This window comes from Lucilia sericata, unplaced genomic scaffold (genome assembly GCF_015586225.1).
Source record: "Lucilia sericata isolate MDLA Ls3-8-SP2 unplaced genomic scaffold, ASM1558622v1 Contig000067F_arrow, whole genome shotgun sequence".
NCBI lineage: Eukaryota > Metazoa > Arthropoda > Insecta > Diptera > Calliphoridae > Lucilia > Lucilia sericata.
Window position 1 is genome coordinate 648,033 of NW_023994101.1, and position 20,611 is coordinate 668,643.

General features: G+C 27.4%; 1 protein-coding gene across 2 annotated transcripts; it reads right to left on the bottom strand.

The window, feature by feature from the left end:
• Positions 1–660: 660 nt before the first annotated feature.
• LOC119616320 (sodium/potassium-transporting ATPase subunit beta-1) lies at positions 661–19,953 on the bottom strand. Of its 2 annotated transcripts, none has more exons than XM_037972671.1 (5): positions 19,728–19,953; positions 18,780–19,132; positions 2,411–2,668; positions 2,084–2,346; positions 661–1,263 (listed from the first exon to the last, which is right to left on the bottom strand). In XM_037972671.1, exons 2-5 carry the CDS (start codon positions 18,919–18,921, stop codon positions 985–987), a joined length of 942 nt encoding a protein of 313 aa, XP_037828599.1. In that variant the 5' UTR covers positions 18,922–19,132; positions 19,728–19,953; the 3' UTR covers positions 661–984. The 2 variants fall into 2 exon arrangements, with proteins under 2 accessions (XP_037828599.1, XP_037828600.1); XM_037972672.1 differs by having other exon boundaries at positions 19,609–19,860.
• Between the last annotated feature and the right edge of the window lie 658 nt (positions 19,954–20,611).

The following is a 20,611-nucleotide window of genomic DNA, read 5'->3' on the forward strand; positions in this document are numbered from 1 at the left end:
AGTTAACAGTAAAAGAATAAGAAGAAGCAGAAATATTTGAAATACAACAAGACAACAGACTTAATAATAATATATTCTTAACAATTCAAATACAATTTTGTAAATATTTTTAGCTTAAAGATTTTATCTATTCATTTCATTTAATTTGTTTACAGCTTAGGTCTATTGTAAAGTATCTATTATTATTATAGATCTTGTTGCAATATGAAATTATGTACATTCTACACTTAACACTTTTACAATTTAATTAATTAATTAACATTAAATAACACATGATAAACATTTTATATTCTCTTTCTCTTAATGGCCAAAAAGAAATAAAATAATTAAGAAATATTTATTTATTTAATTATGGTATAAATGTAACAAAACAAATGTTAAAACAAAAGCAAAATCACATACGAGTACAAAATTTAAATTCAAATTCATTTAGTTACGTTCAGGTTACTATTTCATTGCATTTGATTTGTTTTAAATTGTTTTTTTATTTCTTTTAATTTGTGCGTTTGTTTTTTGTAATTTTAAATAATTTGTTGTTGCTATTGTTGTTATAGTAGAATTATCTTTTTTTAAATAATAAACTACTAGAACCGACACGGTTCAATAAAATCTTTTAATCTTTAAATAGTTAATTTAATAAATTTCATTACAAGTTTAAAAAAAAAAAAAACACAAAAAACAAAAACAATTATTTTTTATAAATAGAAAGATTTTTAGACAAACTGACTGTTAGGCAGACAGACAGACCGATAGTATAGAAAGTATTAAAATGTGTGTCTGTGATTGTATGGTTGTATATATGCGTGTTTGTATGTGTGTGTGTGTGTTTTTTCTTTACTAGGAAATGTTAATGGCATAAATTGTTTGCAGTTGTTGTTGGTTTTTTTTATTAAAAAAAAAATAATAATAAAAAGGCCATTATGGCAAAAGGTTTCTATTTGTAACAACACCTAATGCTGCTTGATTGATCACGTCTATTATACCCTAATCGATAAAGATTTGGAAGGTAACGGAACCCTTGCGATCGCGTACACTGCCACTGTAAATGATATTCTTCGCCCAGGCACGACATTCAATGTTGACCATTTTGTTAAGGGGCAATTTTTCAAATTGTACAGCGATTAAGGGACTCAAGTAGCCGGGCTGGTTAAGGAAGGGATAATAGTAGGCGGGGAAACCTTGAGAAGGATAGTATTTGACTTCACCCAAGTTTTCTTTGTCCTCAGCATTGGTGCCATCACAGCTAACCCAGATTTGTTGACGCTGTAAGGAGAGAGAGAGAGAAATGTTTTATTTAGAAACAAGGAAAATCAGAATTGAATATTTTTTATAGAAAGAAAATTTTATAGTGAAAAGCTAGTTTTCTATAGAAAATCATGTGAAAATCAAGTTTTTACAGAGAAGTACGTGAGGAAAAGTAAGTTTTCTATGGAAAGGAAAGTTTTCTAAGAAAAAGCTTTTCTATGAAAAAGCTACTATTCTATGGAAAAGCTTCTTTTCTATGGGAAAGCTTCTTTTCTATGGAAAAGCTTCTTTTCTATGGAAAAGCTTCTTTTCTATGGAAAAGGTACTTTTCTATGGAAAAGCTACTTTTCTATGAAAAAGCTTCTTTTCTATGAAAAAGCTTTTTTTCTATGAAAAAGCTTTTTTTCTATGAAAAAGCTTTTTTTCTATGGAAAAGCTTCTTTTCTATGGAAAAGCTACTTTTTATTCTTTACTTTTCTTTTTTTTTACTTTTCTGTTGAAAAGCTGCTTTTCTATTGAAAAGCTACTTTTCTATTGAAAAGCTACTTTTCTATTGAAAAGCTACTTTTCTATTGAAAAGCTACTTTTCTATTGAAAAGCTACTTTTCTATTGAAAAGCTACTTTTCTATTGAAAAGCTACTTTTCTATTGAAAAGCTACTTTTCTATTGAAAAGCTACTTTTCTAGGGAAAAGCTACTTTTCTAGGGAAAAGCTTCTTTTCTATGGAAAAGCTTTTTTTCAATGGAAACGCGAATTTTATATGGAAAAGCTACTAATTGATCACGTTATGTTCAGAAATTATATACAATTTTGAATAAATTTTTTTGTTAAACTTACGCTTAAAGGATCGACATCCTCGATGTGTTTCTTCAATTGTACGGGCATAGTTTCGGGCAAATCTTTAGGATCATCATAAAATTCAGGCACCCACTTGAAGATCTTGTTCAATTTCAAGAAAACACATGGACGGGTATTATTATAGCCGTAGGCTTTTTGTGGAGAGCAACCACCAAATTCCTTAATATCAACCATACAAACATCTTCGGGATTGTGGGTTTGATTGAAGGAACAACTTTTGCCAACATGGGTTTCATTGTAGTCTAAAATTGGAAAAAAAATAGGAAAATAATTCAAATTTAGTCTTATATATAATGCTGCCCGTACCTTTCATATATTCATCTAATAAATCAATCCAATATTTCTTTTCGGCATTCTTTTTGGTGTCGAACTGTATAACGGAACCACGTTCAGTTTCTTCACTTAAGGGGCGGAAGCCCATGCCGGGATTTGTACCGATTAATGATTCATCTAGTTTCCATTTGGGTTCGTTATCGTGCAATGTGGAGAAAAGACCTTCCATACAAATTGTAAATAAACCAGCTAATACAATGTAGAAAATGCCATAGAATAGCATCAATTGACCTGCAAATTAAAAAAAAAAATAGAAAAATTAATTAAATTAAAGAGATAGTTAATAAAATTTTAATAAACTATTAAAAGTTTAATTATATGGCGTGTAAGAATTACAATTTTTATTGAAAAATTAATAAATTTAAATTATTGTTTTAAGGTTAAACTTAATTAAATCATGCTTAACAAAGGTTTAATTACTACGTTTAATCTTTTAGTTTAACACTAGCCCTACATTTTGTATTTAAAATTCTGTTACTGTATTTAATCAAGGTTTAGGGAAAGAATGAAAAAAGCTTCACAAACTAAACTTCTGCTGTCCATGTGTAAAAAAACGCTTGATTAGTGGCGTAAATATTATTTTACAAAAAAAAAAAAAAAAAAATGTAAATTAACACGTTTTATACATAAATACAACTGAATACAAGTTTATTATATTGGCAAATAAGGAAATTACAGCTTTTTTTACATATTTCAGTAGTAACTGCGCGTAGAGGTATTAAAATTAACTTATAATTGCAAATACCCGTGGACTGTGTCATGTGGTAGCATATAAGTATATAATAATATAACAATAATAATAAAATAAAATATTTAAAGGCAAAGTTGTTTAGAGTAGACTTTAAGGTACCCTTTAACATTAAAAAGTTAAAATTTTTAGAAATTATTCTTAACACTTCCAAACTCAAAACTATGTATTAAAACATAGTTTAATCTTGGGTTAAAAATTACGGATAATCATATTCTTTTATACAAAAGCTTTCAAAAAGTTTGTATGAGCTTTTTAAAGTTTCTTTAAATTGAGTTTAAACATAAAGCTTTCAAGGTTTTAAGTTAATGGAAATTCGATGTAGCGATCTTTTAACAGAAGCTTTTAAAAATCTTGTCTAAGCTTTGAAGAGTTACTTATTCTTAACTAGTTTAAGTAGAAAGTTTTTCAGATTTTAAATTAAAACGTTTATTTATCATGAATTACGGCAAATGTTATGAAAGCTTTTTTAATGCAAATTCAACAAGAGTTTTTAAAAAACTTGTTTGAGCTTTTTAAAGTTTCTTTAGCAAACAATTTTTAACTAATTTTAAACAGAATGTTTTTAAGATTTAAAGTAGTTTTATCTTGTATTACGTTGAACTCGCTATTAAAGCTTATTTAATGGAAATTTAATGTAGAAAACTTTTAGTAAAAGCTTTTAAAAAGCTTGACTGAAGTACAAAAACTTTTATTTTGTACTAAGTTTAAAATGAAAGCTCTTTTAAATACTTTAAACTCAATCAAAGCTCAAAGCTTTAAACTTTAGCTTAACTCCAACTTTACGTTCATGTTAAAAAAATTACTTACATTTTCAAGAGTAGCGTACTTAAAAATACATTTACATTTACTTTTTTTCATTATATCTGTTAACAATTCAAATAAATTATATCTCATATTTTTTGTGGTTGAATTTCTATATAGAAACAAAATGTTAAAACTGTATAGAATTCCAATGCCAAGGTTGTCGTTTCAAGTATAAATAAATATAAAATGAAATTTTACAACTTTAAATATACAATATACGGCAACTAACTAACGAAATCGTCTAGATGCTTTCTAAGGCGTTCAAGTGTAAAAAATTAAAAGTGATGGCGTATTGATGTTGAAACGAAAAAAAAGTGAGTTGTCAAATCAAATCTTTATGGTCAGTTGAAAAGTTATTAGGGTTAAAATAAAAATGTTTTAAGGAAGCAAAGGATGGGAGAAAAAATCGTATGTATATTTTTATATGAAAAGAACAGAGGTTGGCATGAAGAGAATATATTTCTATTAAACATTAGTTTGAAAGCTTTTATATAACCCACTGCTAGTCCTGTTCTTTTGTGTTTGTTTTCAAAAACTTCGTTATTATTTATGTGCTTAGCTTTCGGCCCTTGTTGTTTATGTCAGCCAAGCACTGATTTAATTTAAATTTACAATGACTTCTTTTAGGGGGCTTTAATAAAGTTTCTTTATTTTCTTTGACTCTACTATAAACTTTTGTTGACTTAAAACATAAAATGGTCCTTCCAAACATTAAAATAAATGTTCAGCTTTTTCTTCCTTACATCCCCTTTTTTGATTATAAATAATAAATTAAATTGATTGGATTAGTTTTAGCATCACTTGTTGAATTTTATAAGATATTTGTCTCTTAAAGAAATGTTATAAAAATAAACTTCGGTTAAAATTTTTTTAGCAAAAACTTAAGTTTATTAACAGTTCTCTTCAAAAAAAAAAATATAAAATGTTTTTATATTAACATGACGACATCTAAAACATATTAAAGTTTTTTGTTTTCAAAATAAGTTTTCTTTAGGTTTTATTTCAGTCATAGTAAAGTTTTTGTACAGTAAGTAACAAAAGTATGTAGCTTAAACATAAAAAACTATTGTAATTTTTTTTCTTATGCAAAAAATATAAAATTATTGAAATTAGAATTCTTCAAGAAATTTTAAACTATTTATTTTTAACTTTAAATGTTTTTAGACTTTTTCCCCATACTGTATGGTTAAAGGAGTGTTATCCTGTTAAACTAACCAAACACATTATCTTACATACATAGTTTTTGAGACCAAATTTTTACCCTCCAAAAAAAAAAAAAACGTTCATATCATGAAAAAACTATGAAAATTACGTATAAAGGAGCGGTTACTGGTTAATGGCCTTATTGGCGCCAAATAAATACATATAGACTTGTTGGCATTCAATTGTAAACAATACAAATATACAACTATGAATAACTAGAAAAAAACAACAACAATTTTTTGTTAGACATTTACAGGTTTTTTTTTATGTTTTCATTTTCTTTACGCTCCTTCTTATAGCACCACGGGTGGGGTGAAAACTATGCGTTAAATAGAATGTCAATGTTTTAATATGAAATGATTACAAATAAAAAAAAAAAAATGTGGGGGTTTTAATAAGAAGTTGCTTTTTTTTATATAAGAAATCGAATTTATAATAAATATAAAAAAATTTAAAAAGTTTGTTTTTACAAAAAATGATTTTGGCAAGACTCCAGGAAGTGTTGCTTAGACAATGTTATACAAATATTGTATGACAGTTTCTATTAATCAAAAGCAGTGGTTGACACAAATAGAACATGCCTCAAAACTAGAATGATGTGAGCTTTTTATACCCATCATTAAAAAGATGGGGGGATATACTGTTTTTGTCATTCTATTTGTAACACATCGAAATATTGATCTAAGACCCAGAAAAGTATATATATATATATTCCTGGTTCTCATTAGATTTAAAGACGATCTAGCCATGACCGTCCGTCAGTCTGTTAAAAACACGGTAGAGTCCAAATGGAAATAGCTAGCAAGCTGAAACTTTGCACAGATATTTTATATTCATGCAGTTTGTTTAGTATAAGGTTCCCTCAAAAAATGACTTTAACGCTTACAACTGGCTAAAAGAAGCATCTATAGCGGTAATAGTCGGCACAAGTATGTTTTATAGGAACCTTTATCTCCTTGTAAAATTTTAAAAGGATCGGCTTATAATTGACCTTACATTCCATATAAGGTCCCCTTCCGAAAATTACTTTAACGCTCATAACTGTCTAAAAGAAGCATTTATAGCGCTGTAATTCGATATTAATATATTTTATAGCAACCTTAATATCTTTGTTAAATTTTGTAAGGATCGGTTTATAAATGACTCTACCCCTCCATATAAGGTCCCCTTCCGAAAATTACTTTAATCCTCATTTCTGACTTAAAAATTAGAGTATAGCGCTGAAATTCGTCACAAATAAGTTTTATGGGAGCCAAAATTTCTCTACCAAGTTCTATGAGGATCGGCCTATAACTGACCCTACCCCCCTTATATAAGGTCCCTTTCAGAAAACGCTTATTACTGGCATAAAAATCGAGTTGTGTTCTATGTTCTATGTTCAGACCCTAGAGAGGATTTATACCACTGTGTTTATATACCTAATAATTAATAGATTGATCGAGATAATGTGTCTCAGACATTTAAGTAAATCTATACATGAGCTTTTTTGTTAGCTTTAAAGTTTAGTTTTCATGAATTTCGTTAGCGGTTGTGTTATGTTTATATTCTCTCGTTTCATGATAGCGATCTTTGGCGATCTAGATTCTAGAAACTACTTTGCAAAAGATGTTGACTGTTTAAAATAAGTTTGTTTTACAAGTTAAACCAGGTTAAACTAACTACTATTAAACTATGCCTTAAGAAATAATCTATAAAATGTATTTCTCTATTTTGACACTAAAAATGTTCTAATTTAATAAAATTAAAACAAAACTCGTATTTATAATTATTATAATTCCTTTTTGCAGAAGTTACCCACTATGACATTTATTTTTGCGAAAATGTATTAAACTTTTTTTTAGCTTTACGTCTTCTAAGGATCATTAGTTTTATTAAAAGACTCTTTTTTTTCCTTTAGCTTTAATACCTTAATAAGTAACTTCTAAGAAACTTTTTTTTATATGACTTTTAGTTATAAAAAATAAATAACCCATGACAAAGCTTATATGAAGGACCATATCATTGTCAGTGCAACATATATTAGTTTACAGTTAAACCAACTATGTTTCAAACTCACTCTCTCTTTCTACAAGTTTATAGTCTTAAACTGAAGCTCCCATATATATAAAAAGGTTCATTCATTATTGGTCCCCTTTTTTTCTTCCAAACATAAGTATATTTCTAATAAATAAAAAATAAGTTTCAAAACTAAACCTACAAACGGAACAATAAAAACAAAAATTACCCTTAAAAACAAAAAAGTTGACCCATTTCCTATATAAACTTGTTACATATTATATTAGGTCACGACATAAAATGATAATACAAAAACCACCCCCTGAGATACTTTTCAAGCATCTGGCCTAAAAAGGAACAAACAAACCAAAAAACTTTTTATTTTCACAAATTCAAATTTATTAAAGTATGCGCCAAAAAATGAAAAAAAAAAAAATCACAAAAAAAATCTTAAATAAATTTTTTCTCAGTTGTTGATTTTGTTTTTCTTGTTGAAGAAAAAAATATATAATTTTCTTTAATTATGTATATATTTTTACAATTTCAAAATCACTCACTGATAGACAGACCAAAGAAAATAAAAAATAAATAGACAAATGACGTCATTGGAAAAAACCATGTTGATGTTAGATAAGGAAAGCTAAATTATAGAAATTTTATACAAAAAAAAGAAAAAATTTAAACATTTGTTCTATATTCATTTAAATCTATCTCTTCTTTATCATGGTATTTGTATTTATTTATGTGGATACAATTTATATTTATATTTATGTGTATATGATTTTTAATGACTTTTTAACACTGTCTGTATTTTATATATTTTTTTAAATATTTTGTTAAAAAAAAAGTAAAATATAGACAAAATCACACAAAATTTTTTGGCTATAATTTTCATTTTAACATAGCTTGAGATTTTATTAGATCATTAATTTGTTTATAAGAATTTTCTAATAAATATAGTATTTTTTTGGTGAAAAATGCAATAGAAATGTTTAAGAATTTAGGAATATCCGGTCGGGGATATAGGAAAATAGTTATCTTATTAAAGTCGGCACCTTAAGCCTTCAGGGGCCGTATTCAGTCGCTTCACACAAAGTGCATAAATGTTTCAAAAATATGTCTAAAATCCGCAAAACCTAATTTTTTTCCCATTTTTTCCAGATTTTTTTCAAACATATAATTCTTTTCCTAGACTGATGTATATCAAATGAAAAGTCTTTCGAAAATCTTTCATCTGATATACATATTGCCTACATAAACATATGTGAAATTTCGCGTCAAGTGAGCCAACTTTTAAAATTGATGTCTTCTGATTGAAAAAAAATTTTTAAAAAATTTAATTATGTTTTTTGTAAACTACGACAAAATAGCTATATGAACTCCTTTGGTAAATTTTTTCTAGAACCAATAGGTAAAAAGTTACACTCATTTCAATATAACCCTATATGACCAAAATGTCCAACTTTGACCCCCCTCTAAGTCTGGCAGTTCTTGACTGATAGAACTGAAATTTTGTTCTTGGCCTACTATCCAATAGTACTAAGCTTGGTGCAAAATTCATCAAAATCGATTTTTTGAGTTGGGTCACTTGAACATATCGAACATAGCTTCCCAAAATTTATTGAAGATCATCGAAAAATCATGGGGTTTTCGAAATTTTCTTCATATCTTCGTTATTTATGAAACGACATTCCTTATTTTTAAATAGAAAACTTCTCTAAAACATGTCTAATAGAATTATTGAAGATTTTAATTTCAAATATATCTGGGGTCTTCAGAAATTTGATTCCAACATACATATAGATGAATGAAAAGACATCGCTATCTTAAAAGATTCAACGTTATAGGGTAGAAAATATACTAACAGATATGTGTATAAAAATAAAAGAGACAATTTGACTCTAAACGATTCCATTCCGATTTATTGAAGCTTTTTCTCTTCGAACTTATCATATCACAGAACCAGTTCTACTATAGCAAATTTTTACATTCAATAGTTCTGAAAGCGTTTGATTAAGTGCCTTAGATTCTCAAATTAATACATTCCCTAACCAGTTCTGAAATACTTTAAGAATCTTTTTACATTAATTTACAACAACTGTTAAAAATCTATAAACTTTTCTAGCGAGTTGAATAATCTTTAAAGCCCTTCCAACTGATTTTTTAACCTAAATCTTTATGTTATGATTCTCTTTTGTCGTTATCTTTGTTTTAATCTCTAAATTATGGAAATTTTGTATTTAAAATTCAACCAGTTTTGAAGTTGTGTGTTTTATTTTTTATTCGAAATTTGAGATTAATTCAAAAGAAACAGACAGATATTAATTATTCAAGACTAATGATGTTTAATTTTAATTGTTTGTTATAAAAAATCGAGACAAAAAGTTTAAGTTTTTGAAAGCATAAAAATAAAGTCCCGCCTAAGGGTTTATAGAAAATAATTCAATCGTGTCATTTCATTTAAAGATTTAAAATTTTAAAAAAGGTTTTTGTTGTTATTAATTTGTTTACCCAACGAGTTGTTGTTATTTTTGTTAATTAAATTTGAGAAATAAAAAAAACATATAAACGGCTTAAAGCAAAAATGTTTCTCTATGATTGACTTTAAAGTTTAATACACTTGGATACCATTTCGTCTGGGTTTGAGTTTCTGCTACATTAAAGTTTGTCTATAACAACAAAAAGAAAAACATCTGTATCTGTAATATTCTCACCTGTTCAAGTTATATCCAGATTTGTCTAACTCAATGCAGTTGTATACTTGTTTTTGGTTTTCTCAACAAAAAAAAAAAAAAAAAAACACAAACTTAAAAAAAGCGTAGCTGATAATTGTTTAAGCTAAAATATCTGCATACATTTGTTTGTTTATATGAAACGAGAAAATAATAAAGGGAAAAACACATTAAAACGTTCGATTGGGTAAATCAAGTAAATCGTTGGTATTATTAATTCTCACCGTATTGTTAAAGTTAACAGTCTGTTAGCAAAATATCTAACAAAAAAGGTTTTATATTCTTTTTTTTTTGATGTTTATATATTTTGTTTTCTTGGGATGTTGTGTAAATAAAAAAAAATCATTTGTACTTAATATTGATCGGTATTAGCTGTTCGGCGGCCTCTTGTTATTTGTAGAGGTTTACATTTTCACGTTTTATAAGCTTGTGTCTGATTTTGTAGCTAAATATGCTAATTTATCTAGAGATTAACATAAATTTGCCATTTTTAATTTATGGACATTAATTAACAGTTATTAAAAGGCCTTTGCATTATTAATTTAAGATAATTGATTATAATTAAGTAAAGTTAATTGATCCCGGTTTATGGATCGAGGGTTTAAGGTCAAAACTTTTTTCAGTCTATAGTCTAGTCTATAGTCAAGTCTATAGTCTAGTCTATAATCTAGTATATAGTCTAGTCTATAGTCTAGTCTATAGTCTAGTCTATAGTCTAGTCTATAGTCTAGTCTATAGTCCTAGTCTATAGTCTAGTCTATAGTCTAGTCTATAGTCTAGTCTATAGTCTAGTCTATAGTCTAGTCTATAGTCTAGTCTATAGTCTAGTCTATAGTCTAGTCTATAGTCTAGTCTATAGTCTAGTCTATAGTCTAGTCTAGTCTATAGTCTAGTCTAGTCTAGTCTATAGTCTAGTCTATAGTCTAGTCTATAGTCTAGTCTATAGTCTAGTCTATAGTCTAGTCTATAGTCTAGTCTATAGTCTAGTCTATAGTCTAGTCTTAGTCTAGTCTATAGTCTAGTCTATAGTCTAGTCTATAGTCTAGTCTATAGTCTAGTCTATAGTCTAGTCTATAGTCTAGTCTATAGTCTAGTCTATAGTCTAGTCTATAGTCTAGTCTATAGTCTAGTCTATAGTCTAGTCTATAATCTAGTAATAGTCTAGTCTATAGTCTATAATCAAGTCTGTAGTCTAGTATGTAATCTAGTATGTAGTATAGTCTATAAGTAGTTGAGTCTATATTTCTAATTTGGATATCAAATGATCTCATTTAATCAGTTGCTACAGGCCTTTAAAAAAAAACATTTTTAATATTTAATCAATCGGTTTTTATTTATACCCAAGTTTTTGCTATAACTTCCCTTCTATTTGATATAAAACATTTAAGTGGCTTTTTCACTCTTATCTCTTTTCAATATGGAAAGATAATAAAATTTTTGATTTAAACTTCAAGTACACAAGAATATAAACGATCGTAAGATGTCGAGTCAAGAATTTTAACAAAGTAGTTAAGATTACATATCTTTTCAGTTATGAAAACCTTAATTGTGGTATTACGTAGACAATAATATCGAAATTTTGTTTTTTATATAAATTTGACCACTAAAAACTCAATTCCAATGAAAATTTATACAAATAAAACAAATCTTTTTATCAGACAAACACTTCAACTAGATTGGCGACTTTTATGACGTTTTAAAATACGTTTTATGTGAAAACAACAATTGTGACGTTAGTTTCAATTCATTAGAAAATTATCACATTTTACGATCAAGCCAAATCAATCAATAACAAATAAAAAAAAGTAAAATCGAATATATTGAAATTTAAATTATACAAAGAAAAAAGAAAAAAAAATAAGGTTAATTATATAGTGAGTTTTAATTATATTTATTCTAAAATTTTGTTTTCATTTGGAAGTGAGTTTATTGTGTTGTTGCTGTTGTTGTCTTTCCAGATGATTTCATTTTGTTGTCTAAGGCGAAAGCATCCTGCTTTGTTAACATGGTTAACAACTTTTGTTTATATTCCTGATTGTTTTCATGTTGTCATATGTATGTATTTATGCTCAATATGACATCACTGCTGTGTTTGTTAACTTAATTGTTTGTCGAGTTGATGAAAGAAATTTGTCAGACGGCAGGAAAAGAGAGAATTTTTTAGTTGTGTCATTGTCTTAAATAAACATTAAAATGTTGATGGTGTTGGTGTATTCCTTATGGTCTTAAGGTTATATCCTAACATTTAAGTAATAAGGACTACACCCATAATACTAAATACATAGATAGATAGTTAGTACTTGTTCTAAATAATAAAAAGGTCTATTTTAGTTTTCAAACCATTAACAGCCGTTAAAAACGTTTATGGTTTTTGTCTTTGGGGACTTTAAGTAACACCTGGTTAGCTATTTTCTATGCCTTAGAGAGTGTGTTATGAATAGTAGTCATTACTATGACATCAACTGCTGACCTTAATGAACTCTTTAAATTTCATATATTTCTCGTGGTTAGAGTTAATGATGAGCTTTTCAAATGAATACAATTTTGTGAAGGTGTTTTTATTTTTAAAAAGATATTAAATTACCTTAATTATTTGAAATTTTTACTTATTCTTTTGGCAAGAGGAACCACCTCCCTCTCTTACTTTTTAAAAGCAAAAGTATTTAGCTTATGATTGATTTGAAAGTCTTAAAGATTTGTAAGTTAAACAAATCATTTCATGATGGATTATGTTTGACAGAGATCATGATTAAGAAAAACACTTAAATGTTCAATTTATGAAACCAATTTTGAATCAGTTTTGTATCCTTATTCTCAAAATTTTTTAATACTTTTAGAATACATTCATAATGAGTCTCAAATTTTTACATCAAATGAGTTTTTAGTATCTTGACTTTATATTAATAATGTTGATCATACTACTTGCTGTAATTCACCTTAAAATTACACTTAATCCAGTTTTAATCATTAATTTTATATAATTATTTCTGCCACTGTTTTTATTGAGATTTTATTAGTCTCTGATAATATAGTAAATATGTATATTTAGTTGTTAATTCAAGCGTTTCGTTTCGCTTTTTTGTCAAGTTTTAAAAGTTCATTGTTTGTTTTAATTCTCACATTTAATCTCATAAACAAAATCAATTGTTTAGTTAAACCAGGGGGTGGTGGGTGCTACAATTTGTTTAAACGTTTGTCACTATTAAAAAAATAAAATCAGACATTTAATTCATTAGCTGATATATAGGAAAAAAACAAATTTATAGCAATATTGTTTAGTGAGTTGTAAATGACACACTAATTTTTGTTCATTGGGTAGCTGACATTTAATTACAGGTGTTGTTTCTGTGTGACAGTTAGACGGATGGACAGACGCTTAGAAAGACAGGCCGTCAGATAAAACTACAAACTAATAATGTATTTTAATTGAATTTTTATTTGAAAAAAAAAAAACAAATTAATTTTTGTTACTATTCTTTTTTTAAATTACTACAACCCTGAGTAAATAAAAAAGAAAATTAAATATATTGGAATTGTATAAAAGGTATCAATAATGATTTCGTTTAAAGTATTCAATGGGTTTAATGAGTTCTTGGTTATAGATTTTATGCCGCTTTTTACTAAATTATAGCAATTGATATTTTATTTAATAAATATTTGTCAACTTATTCAAATTCTCTTAAGTACCTTTTGCGAAACTTTTGATAATAACCGTCAAAGGAAAAATCTATAAAAATTGTGTTTATCTAACTCATAAAGAGAGATTTACTATAATATTTTTTAATTATTATAAAAGTTTTTAGACCAAGTGTTTTCTGCCCATTTCTGTGGTGCTAGGCAAATTTTTTATGAGTTATTATAAAGGAATAAAACTGATTTTATTATGTTTTTACTTAAACTAAGTATTTAATTAGTTTACGACTTTTATAAAAATTTATTTTATTGTTTTGAGGTTTCAGTGTTGTGCAGAAGTTTTTCCAGAAATACATACATACATACATATGTATGTGTATGGTCATTTCCACCGCCAGATCTATTTTTGTCACATTACGTCATATTTACTTAGAGATAAAACTATCCATACTTTGATTTAATAGATCTGAACTAGAACTGAACTAGAACTGAAACTAGAACTGAACTAGACTGAACTAGAACTGAACTAGAACTGAACTAGAACTGAACTAGAACTGAACTAGAACTGAACTAGAACTGAACTAGAACTGAACTAGAACTGAACTAGAACTGAACTAGAACTGAACTAGAACTGAACTAGAACTGAACTAGAAACTGAACTAGAACTGAACTAGAACTGAACTAGAACTGAACTAGAACTGAACTAGAACTGACCTAGAACTGAACTAGAACTGAACTAGAACTGAACTAGAACTGAACTAGAACTGAACTAGAACTGAACTAGAAACTGAACTAGAACGACTAGAACTGAACTAGAACTGAACTAGAACTGAACTAGAACTGACTAGAACTGAACTAGAACTGAACTAGAACTGAACTAGAACTGAACTAGAACTGAACTAGAACTGAACTAGAACTGAACTAGAACTGAACTAGAACTGAACTAGAACTGAACTAGAACTGAACTAGAACTGAACTAGACTGAACTAGAACTGAACTAGAACTGAACTAGAACTGAACTAGAACTGAACTAGAACTTGAACTAGAACTGAACTAGAACTGAACTAGACTACTAACTGAACTAGAAACTGAACTAGAACTGAACTAGAACTGAACTAGAACTGAACTAGAACTGAACTAGAACTGAACTAGAACTGAACTAGAACTGAACTAGAACTGAACTAGAACTGAACTAGAACTGAACTAGAACTGAACTAGAACTGAACTAGAACTAACTAGAACTGAACTAGAACTGAACTAGAACTGAACTAGAACTGAACTAGAACTGAACTAGAACTAACTAGAACTGAACTAGAACTGAACTAGAACTGAACTAGAACTGAACTAGAACTGAACTAGAACTGAACTAGAACGAACTAGAACTGACTGAACTGAACTAGACTGAACTAATGAACTAGAACTGAACTAGAACTGAACTAGAACTGAACTAGAACTGAACTAGAACTGACTAGAACTGAACTAGAACTGAAACTAGAACTGAACTAGAACTGGAACTAGAACTGAACTAGAACTGAAATAGAACTGAACTAGAATTAAACTAGAACTGAACTAGAATTGAACTAGAACTGAACTAAGAACTGAACTAGAATTGAACTAGAACTGAACTATAACTGAACTAGAACTGAACTAGAACTGAACTAGAACTGAACTAGAACTGAACTAGAACTTTTAAAATGTATTTGAAGGCGAATGCTGATATTAACCCCCGGTATGTAGTTGCTTAAACAAAAAGGGCTTGTTACAGACATTGTTCACAAATTCTTGACCAAATTTTTCGATAAAAAATATTTGTACTTTAATTACACATTTACTAAAATACCAACCTCAAGAAATTAACCGACAAACCCTTTTCAAAACAGGTAAATAACATAAATTAATAATTTTTTTTATTTTTCCAAACTACAACAAAAATAACTATATATTATTCTAGACATACTTCAATTAGTTAAATGGTGTTTCTTGGTAGGATTCCAGCTAATGTTATCTGGACTAAATAATAAATGATCATCAATAATAAAACACACCTAACTAAAAGGAATACCTGGCAGTCAGCCGCTGAAAGGCAAAAAGTTATTAACCTTCAACTCAACATTAGAAATGTATTGAAAATGTGTAGACATTTCATTAAAAGGATTAGCAGAACATTTGTAATATTTCAAATAAATAGTAACAGTTATGATAGAAAAAAGATTAAAACAAGGGGATATTTTGTTTAAAATATTCCTAAAGCCTAGTTTGTTAATTTAAATGAAAAACGCCATATTTATGCATTTTAATTCAATAATTTTAATAAGTTTATAAATTTAATTATTGCAACTTGTGCAACCAGTTAAAACCAGTTTATAAATTTAGCTGCTGAAATGCTACTATTTTTCAAAATTGTTTTTTCATTTTCGAAAAATAAATACAATTCAATAAACGTTAGTTAGTTTTTGTTTATTTAACTTGAATGTTAATTAGTTAAAATAACTATACTATACTTTATAATATTTTGAAAGGGGAAACTGGATGTATTGAAGCAAAACTAACGGTTTTAGTTATAAAACTCATAATATTCAGTTAAATGTTTCAGAATAATTTACATGTTTGTTCAATGTTTAAATAAAAAGATAAAATGTGAACAATTAATAAATATTCTAATCAGTAATTTTTTGTACGTTCATATTATTGAAAATAATAAATTGTATAAATTAATCATGACTAAACTTGGAAACTATTGAATTTGTATTATAGTGTTAAACTACATTAATTATTAACTTGATCATTAATTAAAACAGAGCCAACCCCCCCAAACGAAATTCTAAATTTTATATATATTTATGTACATACATAAGTAATCTATATACTTAGTTTATTAATTTATAAATACAATTTCAAACAAATTCGTATACTTTTAAATGACATTGAATAACAAAAAAAAAAATATTTTTAGCATTTTTCAGCTTGAGTTTTGAGTAGCAAAAATTTGAAAAAAAGTAAAAAACGAAAGAAATCTACAAATGTTTATGAATTTCAACATGTGTGTTTTAGAATAAATATTTAAAATAGAATATTTATAATAATTTTTAGATGATAAAGAAATATTTGAAAAATTTGCAAGTAATTTTTCTAATAAGGAAAATCAGTTTAAAGCTAAAATTTTGTTTTATTTTCAAAGAAAATGGAAAATATCGGAAATTTAGAACTGGTACTAATTTGAATTTAAAAATAGAGAGTTCTAATGGTTGTAATTTTTAGAGCTAAGCTTTCTAATAGCAAGAAGCTTTTGAAAGCAAATATTGAGAGTCTAATGCGAGAGATTGATTTGGATTTTTCATATTCCATACAGATTATTTATTACAGAAAAGGGGAACAACTCTCGTGTCATCGCTAATTTTATTTAAGTACGACTAGGCTTGTGTTTGTTGACTGGCTTTCGACAGTTTTAAGTCTCGCTCGTATTGGTGTAATGTATTACTTCGTATTAACCTCGTGCTTTCGTTTTATCTCAAAGTGAGGTTACGTAGAACACTCAGACTATACCCGGGTGGAGACGATTTAATCACACTCTTTATATTGATGGAGACTATATAAACTCTTAAACTTTTACTGGTGGAGTTCCATTAAAAACTCAATTTTAATCTAAGTGTTTGAAGTTTCCAGCTTTCTATATGAAGATATAGTTTGACTGAAAGATTTTTCTTTGAACCACACTGGGATACCCTGGAGTAAAATGCATCAACCATCAATCTTAAAATCCAAAAGAAAGATACGATCACACGTTATATAAAGATGTTTTAATTAGAGATGATTTCATAATAGGACTTCTGAGTATATTTAAAAATTGGGAGAAACTAGTGGACCCAAACCTTACTCAACATTCGATTCTTATATTCATTTTTAATTTGATTTATTTTAATCGTTTAGCTCAAACTTTTTTGTTAAAAATATATTTGCAAAATATGAAATATAGATTAAATTTATCGGGCATATAAAAGTTTTATGGACTTATAAGAAAACAGGAGTTTTGAACCAATTAAATAAAAATTTATAATAACGTTGTAAATTTCGAAAAATATTAAAAAAAAATTAAGTAATTAAACGAAATCGAGGTGCCTAGATAAGTTGGTCTGTCCAAAGGTTAAAGTTTCGATTATCTTTAGGGATACTGTTAAAGTAATTAACAACCCATTGTTTAGAGAACTAGGTGTATTTCTTCGGATCTGATGTAACGTACATCTTCCTCTCAAACTAACTAATTAACCAGTGGCCTCTGGTAGGTTAGTGTTCTAGTCTGGTAGACCGGAGGTGGTGGATTCGAGTCCCACCTGAGGCACCGGTTAAGGAGCGTACAACAGGCCCTATAGATGCCTAGGTGTATTTCTTGGGATTTGATGTATATACATCCTCCTTTCAAACTAATTAACCAAACCAAATCGATTAATGAATAAAACAGAACCGAGACAGGCTTCCAGGTTAAACTTTTCTGAATCAAAATTTGTATTATTAATAAAAATTTGGACTAAAATAAAAGTAAATTTGTTCAATATAATAAATTTTAAAATTAAACATAAATGTAATTTCTCAATAATTATTTTATTCCAATAATACAAATGAACTTGCATTATCGGAATAACCACAAAAATGAAACACACCACCATCATCCCTGAGTTTCGAAAAGTCTAGTATGAGTATAAAAAGCAACAAAAAATTATAAAAAAAACTGAAAATACTGATAAGAAATGTATTTTATTTTTATAAAAAAAATATTACTCGTATTTATTATTCATAAACACATGGTTAATAGAGTTGGGTTTGTTTGCTATTTTTTTTTTAAATTTTCATGGAATTAATAATTTGTTTTATTATATTTATACGATTGTATAATGTGTCTTAACAAGTGTTTGAATTTTGATTTCTTTTTATAATAACAATTTTACATAAAAAGAAAATTAAAAACTTTAAAAGAATGCCAAACCTTTATTCTTATACGCTGATATAAATGATGATTTGACAAAAAGTGGGTGTAATAAAAGTATTATGCACATGAAAATATATTTTGTTGGCTTAATTAAAATGTACAAAAAGAATTTTTGTTTGGTAATGATAATTATGTTAGATATCCACTATTATATATATGTTTTTTTTTTTTGCTTGTCAAGGTGTTTATGATAAGGAATTTTGTTTTATTGCTGTTGATATTATATTATAGATGGAAACTTACCCCAACTTTTAGGTGTGCGTCCAAAATATGTGCCATCTTTGCTGTTGTATATGAATTGGCCTATGGATTGCTTTTCCTTGGGAGCATAGAATTGAAATTCTGTGGGTACATAGGTGGTTTTACCTCCATTTGATTTCGACATTTTGGCTAAGATTTGTTTGTGTGTGTGTGTTTTTTAAAATAAATATAAATATAAATTTCAAACTGGCAGGTAATTTATATATTGAAGATTGTTTGAAAACGCCTCTAGTTTTGTTGTTGTTATGTTTTTTTCTTTAGTTAGATTTTTCTAAACTTTTTTTGTTAATTTCAAAGAAAAAAAGAATTGAAATGGACTAGATAAGAGCACGATCCTATAAAAATAGAATATATACAGAAACACATTAAAATAAAAAACAAACAAAATGTATAGAAAAATAGAAAAATCACTAATTTATTTATATGTTTAAAAATTGTTGCTTTAAATATCAAATAAATAACATTTATGTAATATTTTCAAATTTTATTTAATCTCAGTGTTTCTTGAGTCCAAATTCATTGTTCTTTTTCTTTTAACATCAAAAATAATATAAAAAATTTATATTATAAAAATGCCTTGAAATTGTGGTGTTTTAAAAAAAAAACAAACACTTAATTAAAATTTCAATATTAACACTTTGTTGAAAAAAAAGAAAATAAATTATATTTTTCTCGTTAAAAAAGCTGAAAAAAATAAAATTCTTTGTATTTTTTTTAATAATTTTATTTTCGTTATTTTATTTTCTATTTTGTTCTGTGTCTGTGTTTTTTTCAATATTTTTTCTTATATATTTTTTTTGAGGTTATTTACTTTATATTTTTTTTACAAGAGCAGAGCGTATTTTTTGTACGTTTTCAAATTGTTTAAAATTAAAACCACTATATATATTTATTCAGTTTTTTTTGTATAATATTTTAAATAGTATTTACTTTTTTGTATGGAATATATATAAAAAAAACTTTTGTTCCGTTAAGCCGAGTACACGTTGTTGCGTCCACGGCTAAAGATCACTGACTAAACTCTTCAAGAACTAGGCACACGGGCTATTATTGGGGGAACTTTTGTAATGTATCGCTTGTTTTGTTTCATTTGGCTTTTTATGTCCGTCAGTTCGTCAGTGTTGTTGTCGTGTTTTGTACTCTATTCTATATACTCTTACTCTCCCCCAAAAATTGGGGTCTAGTACTTAACAATCTATCTACGTTACTGTAGTAATAGTGGGCTCTCTTAAGGCTCCCTCAACTTGGGGTTTGTTTTAAGTAGAGTGATATGTGAATTGTGTTGGTTTAAGAAAAATTTTCATATTAAATGTTTATATTTAAACATGTTTTACTTGCTCTCAATTTTATATTTTATAATTTCTCTTAGTTTATATAGAACATAAAGAGTAGAACATTTATAAAAAATTAAGCTCTTAAATTTTGTGGTTGTGTAGCTGTGACAGTGTTTACTAAAGTGGTGAGTTGTGTAAGATAAAGTAATATAAACTCCTCACTTATTTTTTTAAAAATTCTGAAAATAGTCCGAATTTGGTCCTACACACTTAAAGTATACCAATCGGCTCAGAATCACTTTCTGAGTCGATTTAGCTATGTTCGTCTGTCCGTCCGCCCTTCTGTCTGTCCGGTATCCATGTAAACCTTGTGCGCACTTTACACATCGCAATTTTCAAGATAATTTGATGAAATTTAGCACATACTCTTCATTTAAAGAAGTCTGTTGAAAATGTTTAAAATCGGCCCATTATTTCATATAACCGTACCCCTCGAATTGGGCCTCTGATCTCATAAATATGTTAAATGTTCTTTTATCA

What these genes read in the sequence shown, in the direction of transcription:
- LOC119616320 (XM_037972671.1), bottom strand. Translation starts at nt 18,921, where the DNA reads ATGTCGAAATCAAATGGAGGTAAAACCACCTATGTACCCACAGAATTT. An exon ending in ACGCACACCTAAAAGTTGGG is followed by an intron (nt 2,669 to 18,779) that starts GTAAGTTTCCAT and finishes TTTAATTTGCAG; the next exon opens with GTCAATTGATGCTATTCTAT. An exon ending in AGGATGTCGATCCTTTAAGC is followed by an intron (nt 1,264 to 2,083) that starts GTAAGTTTAACA and finishes CTCTCCTTACAG; the next exon opens with CGTCAACAAATCTGGGTTAG.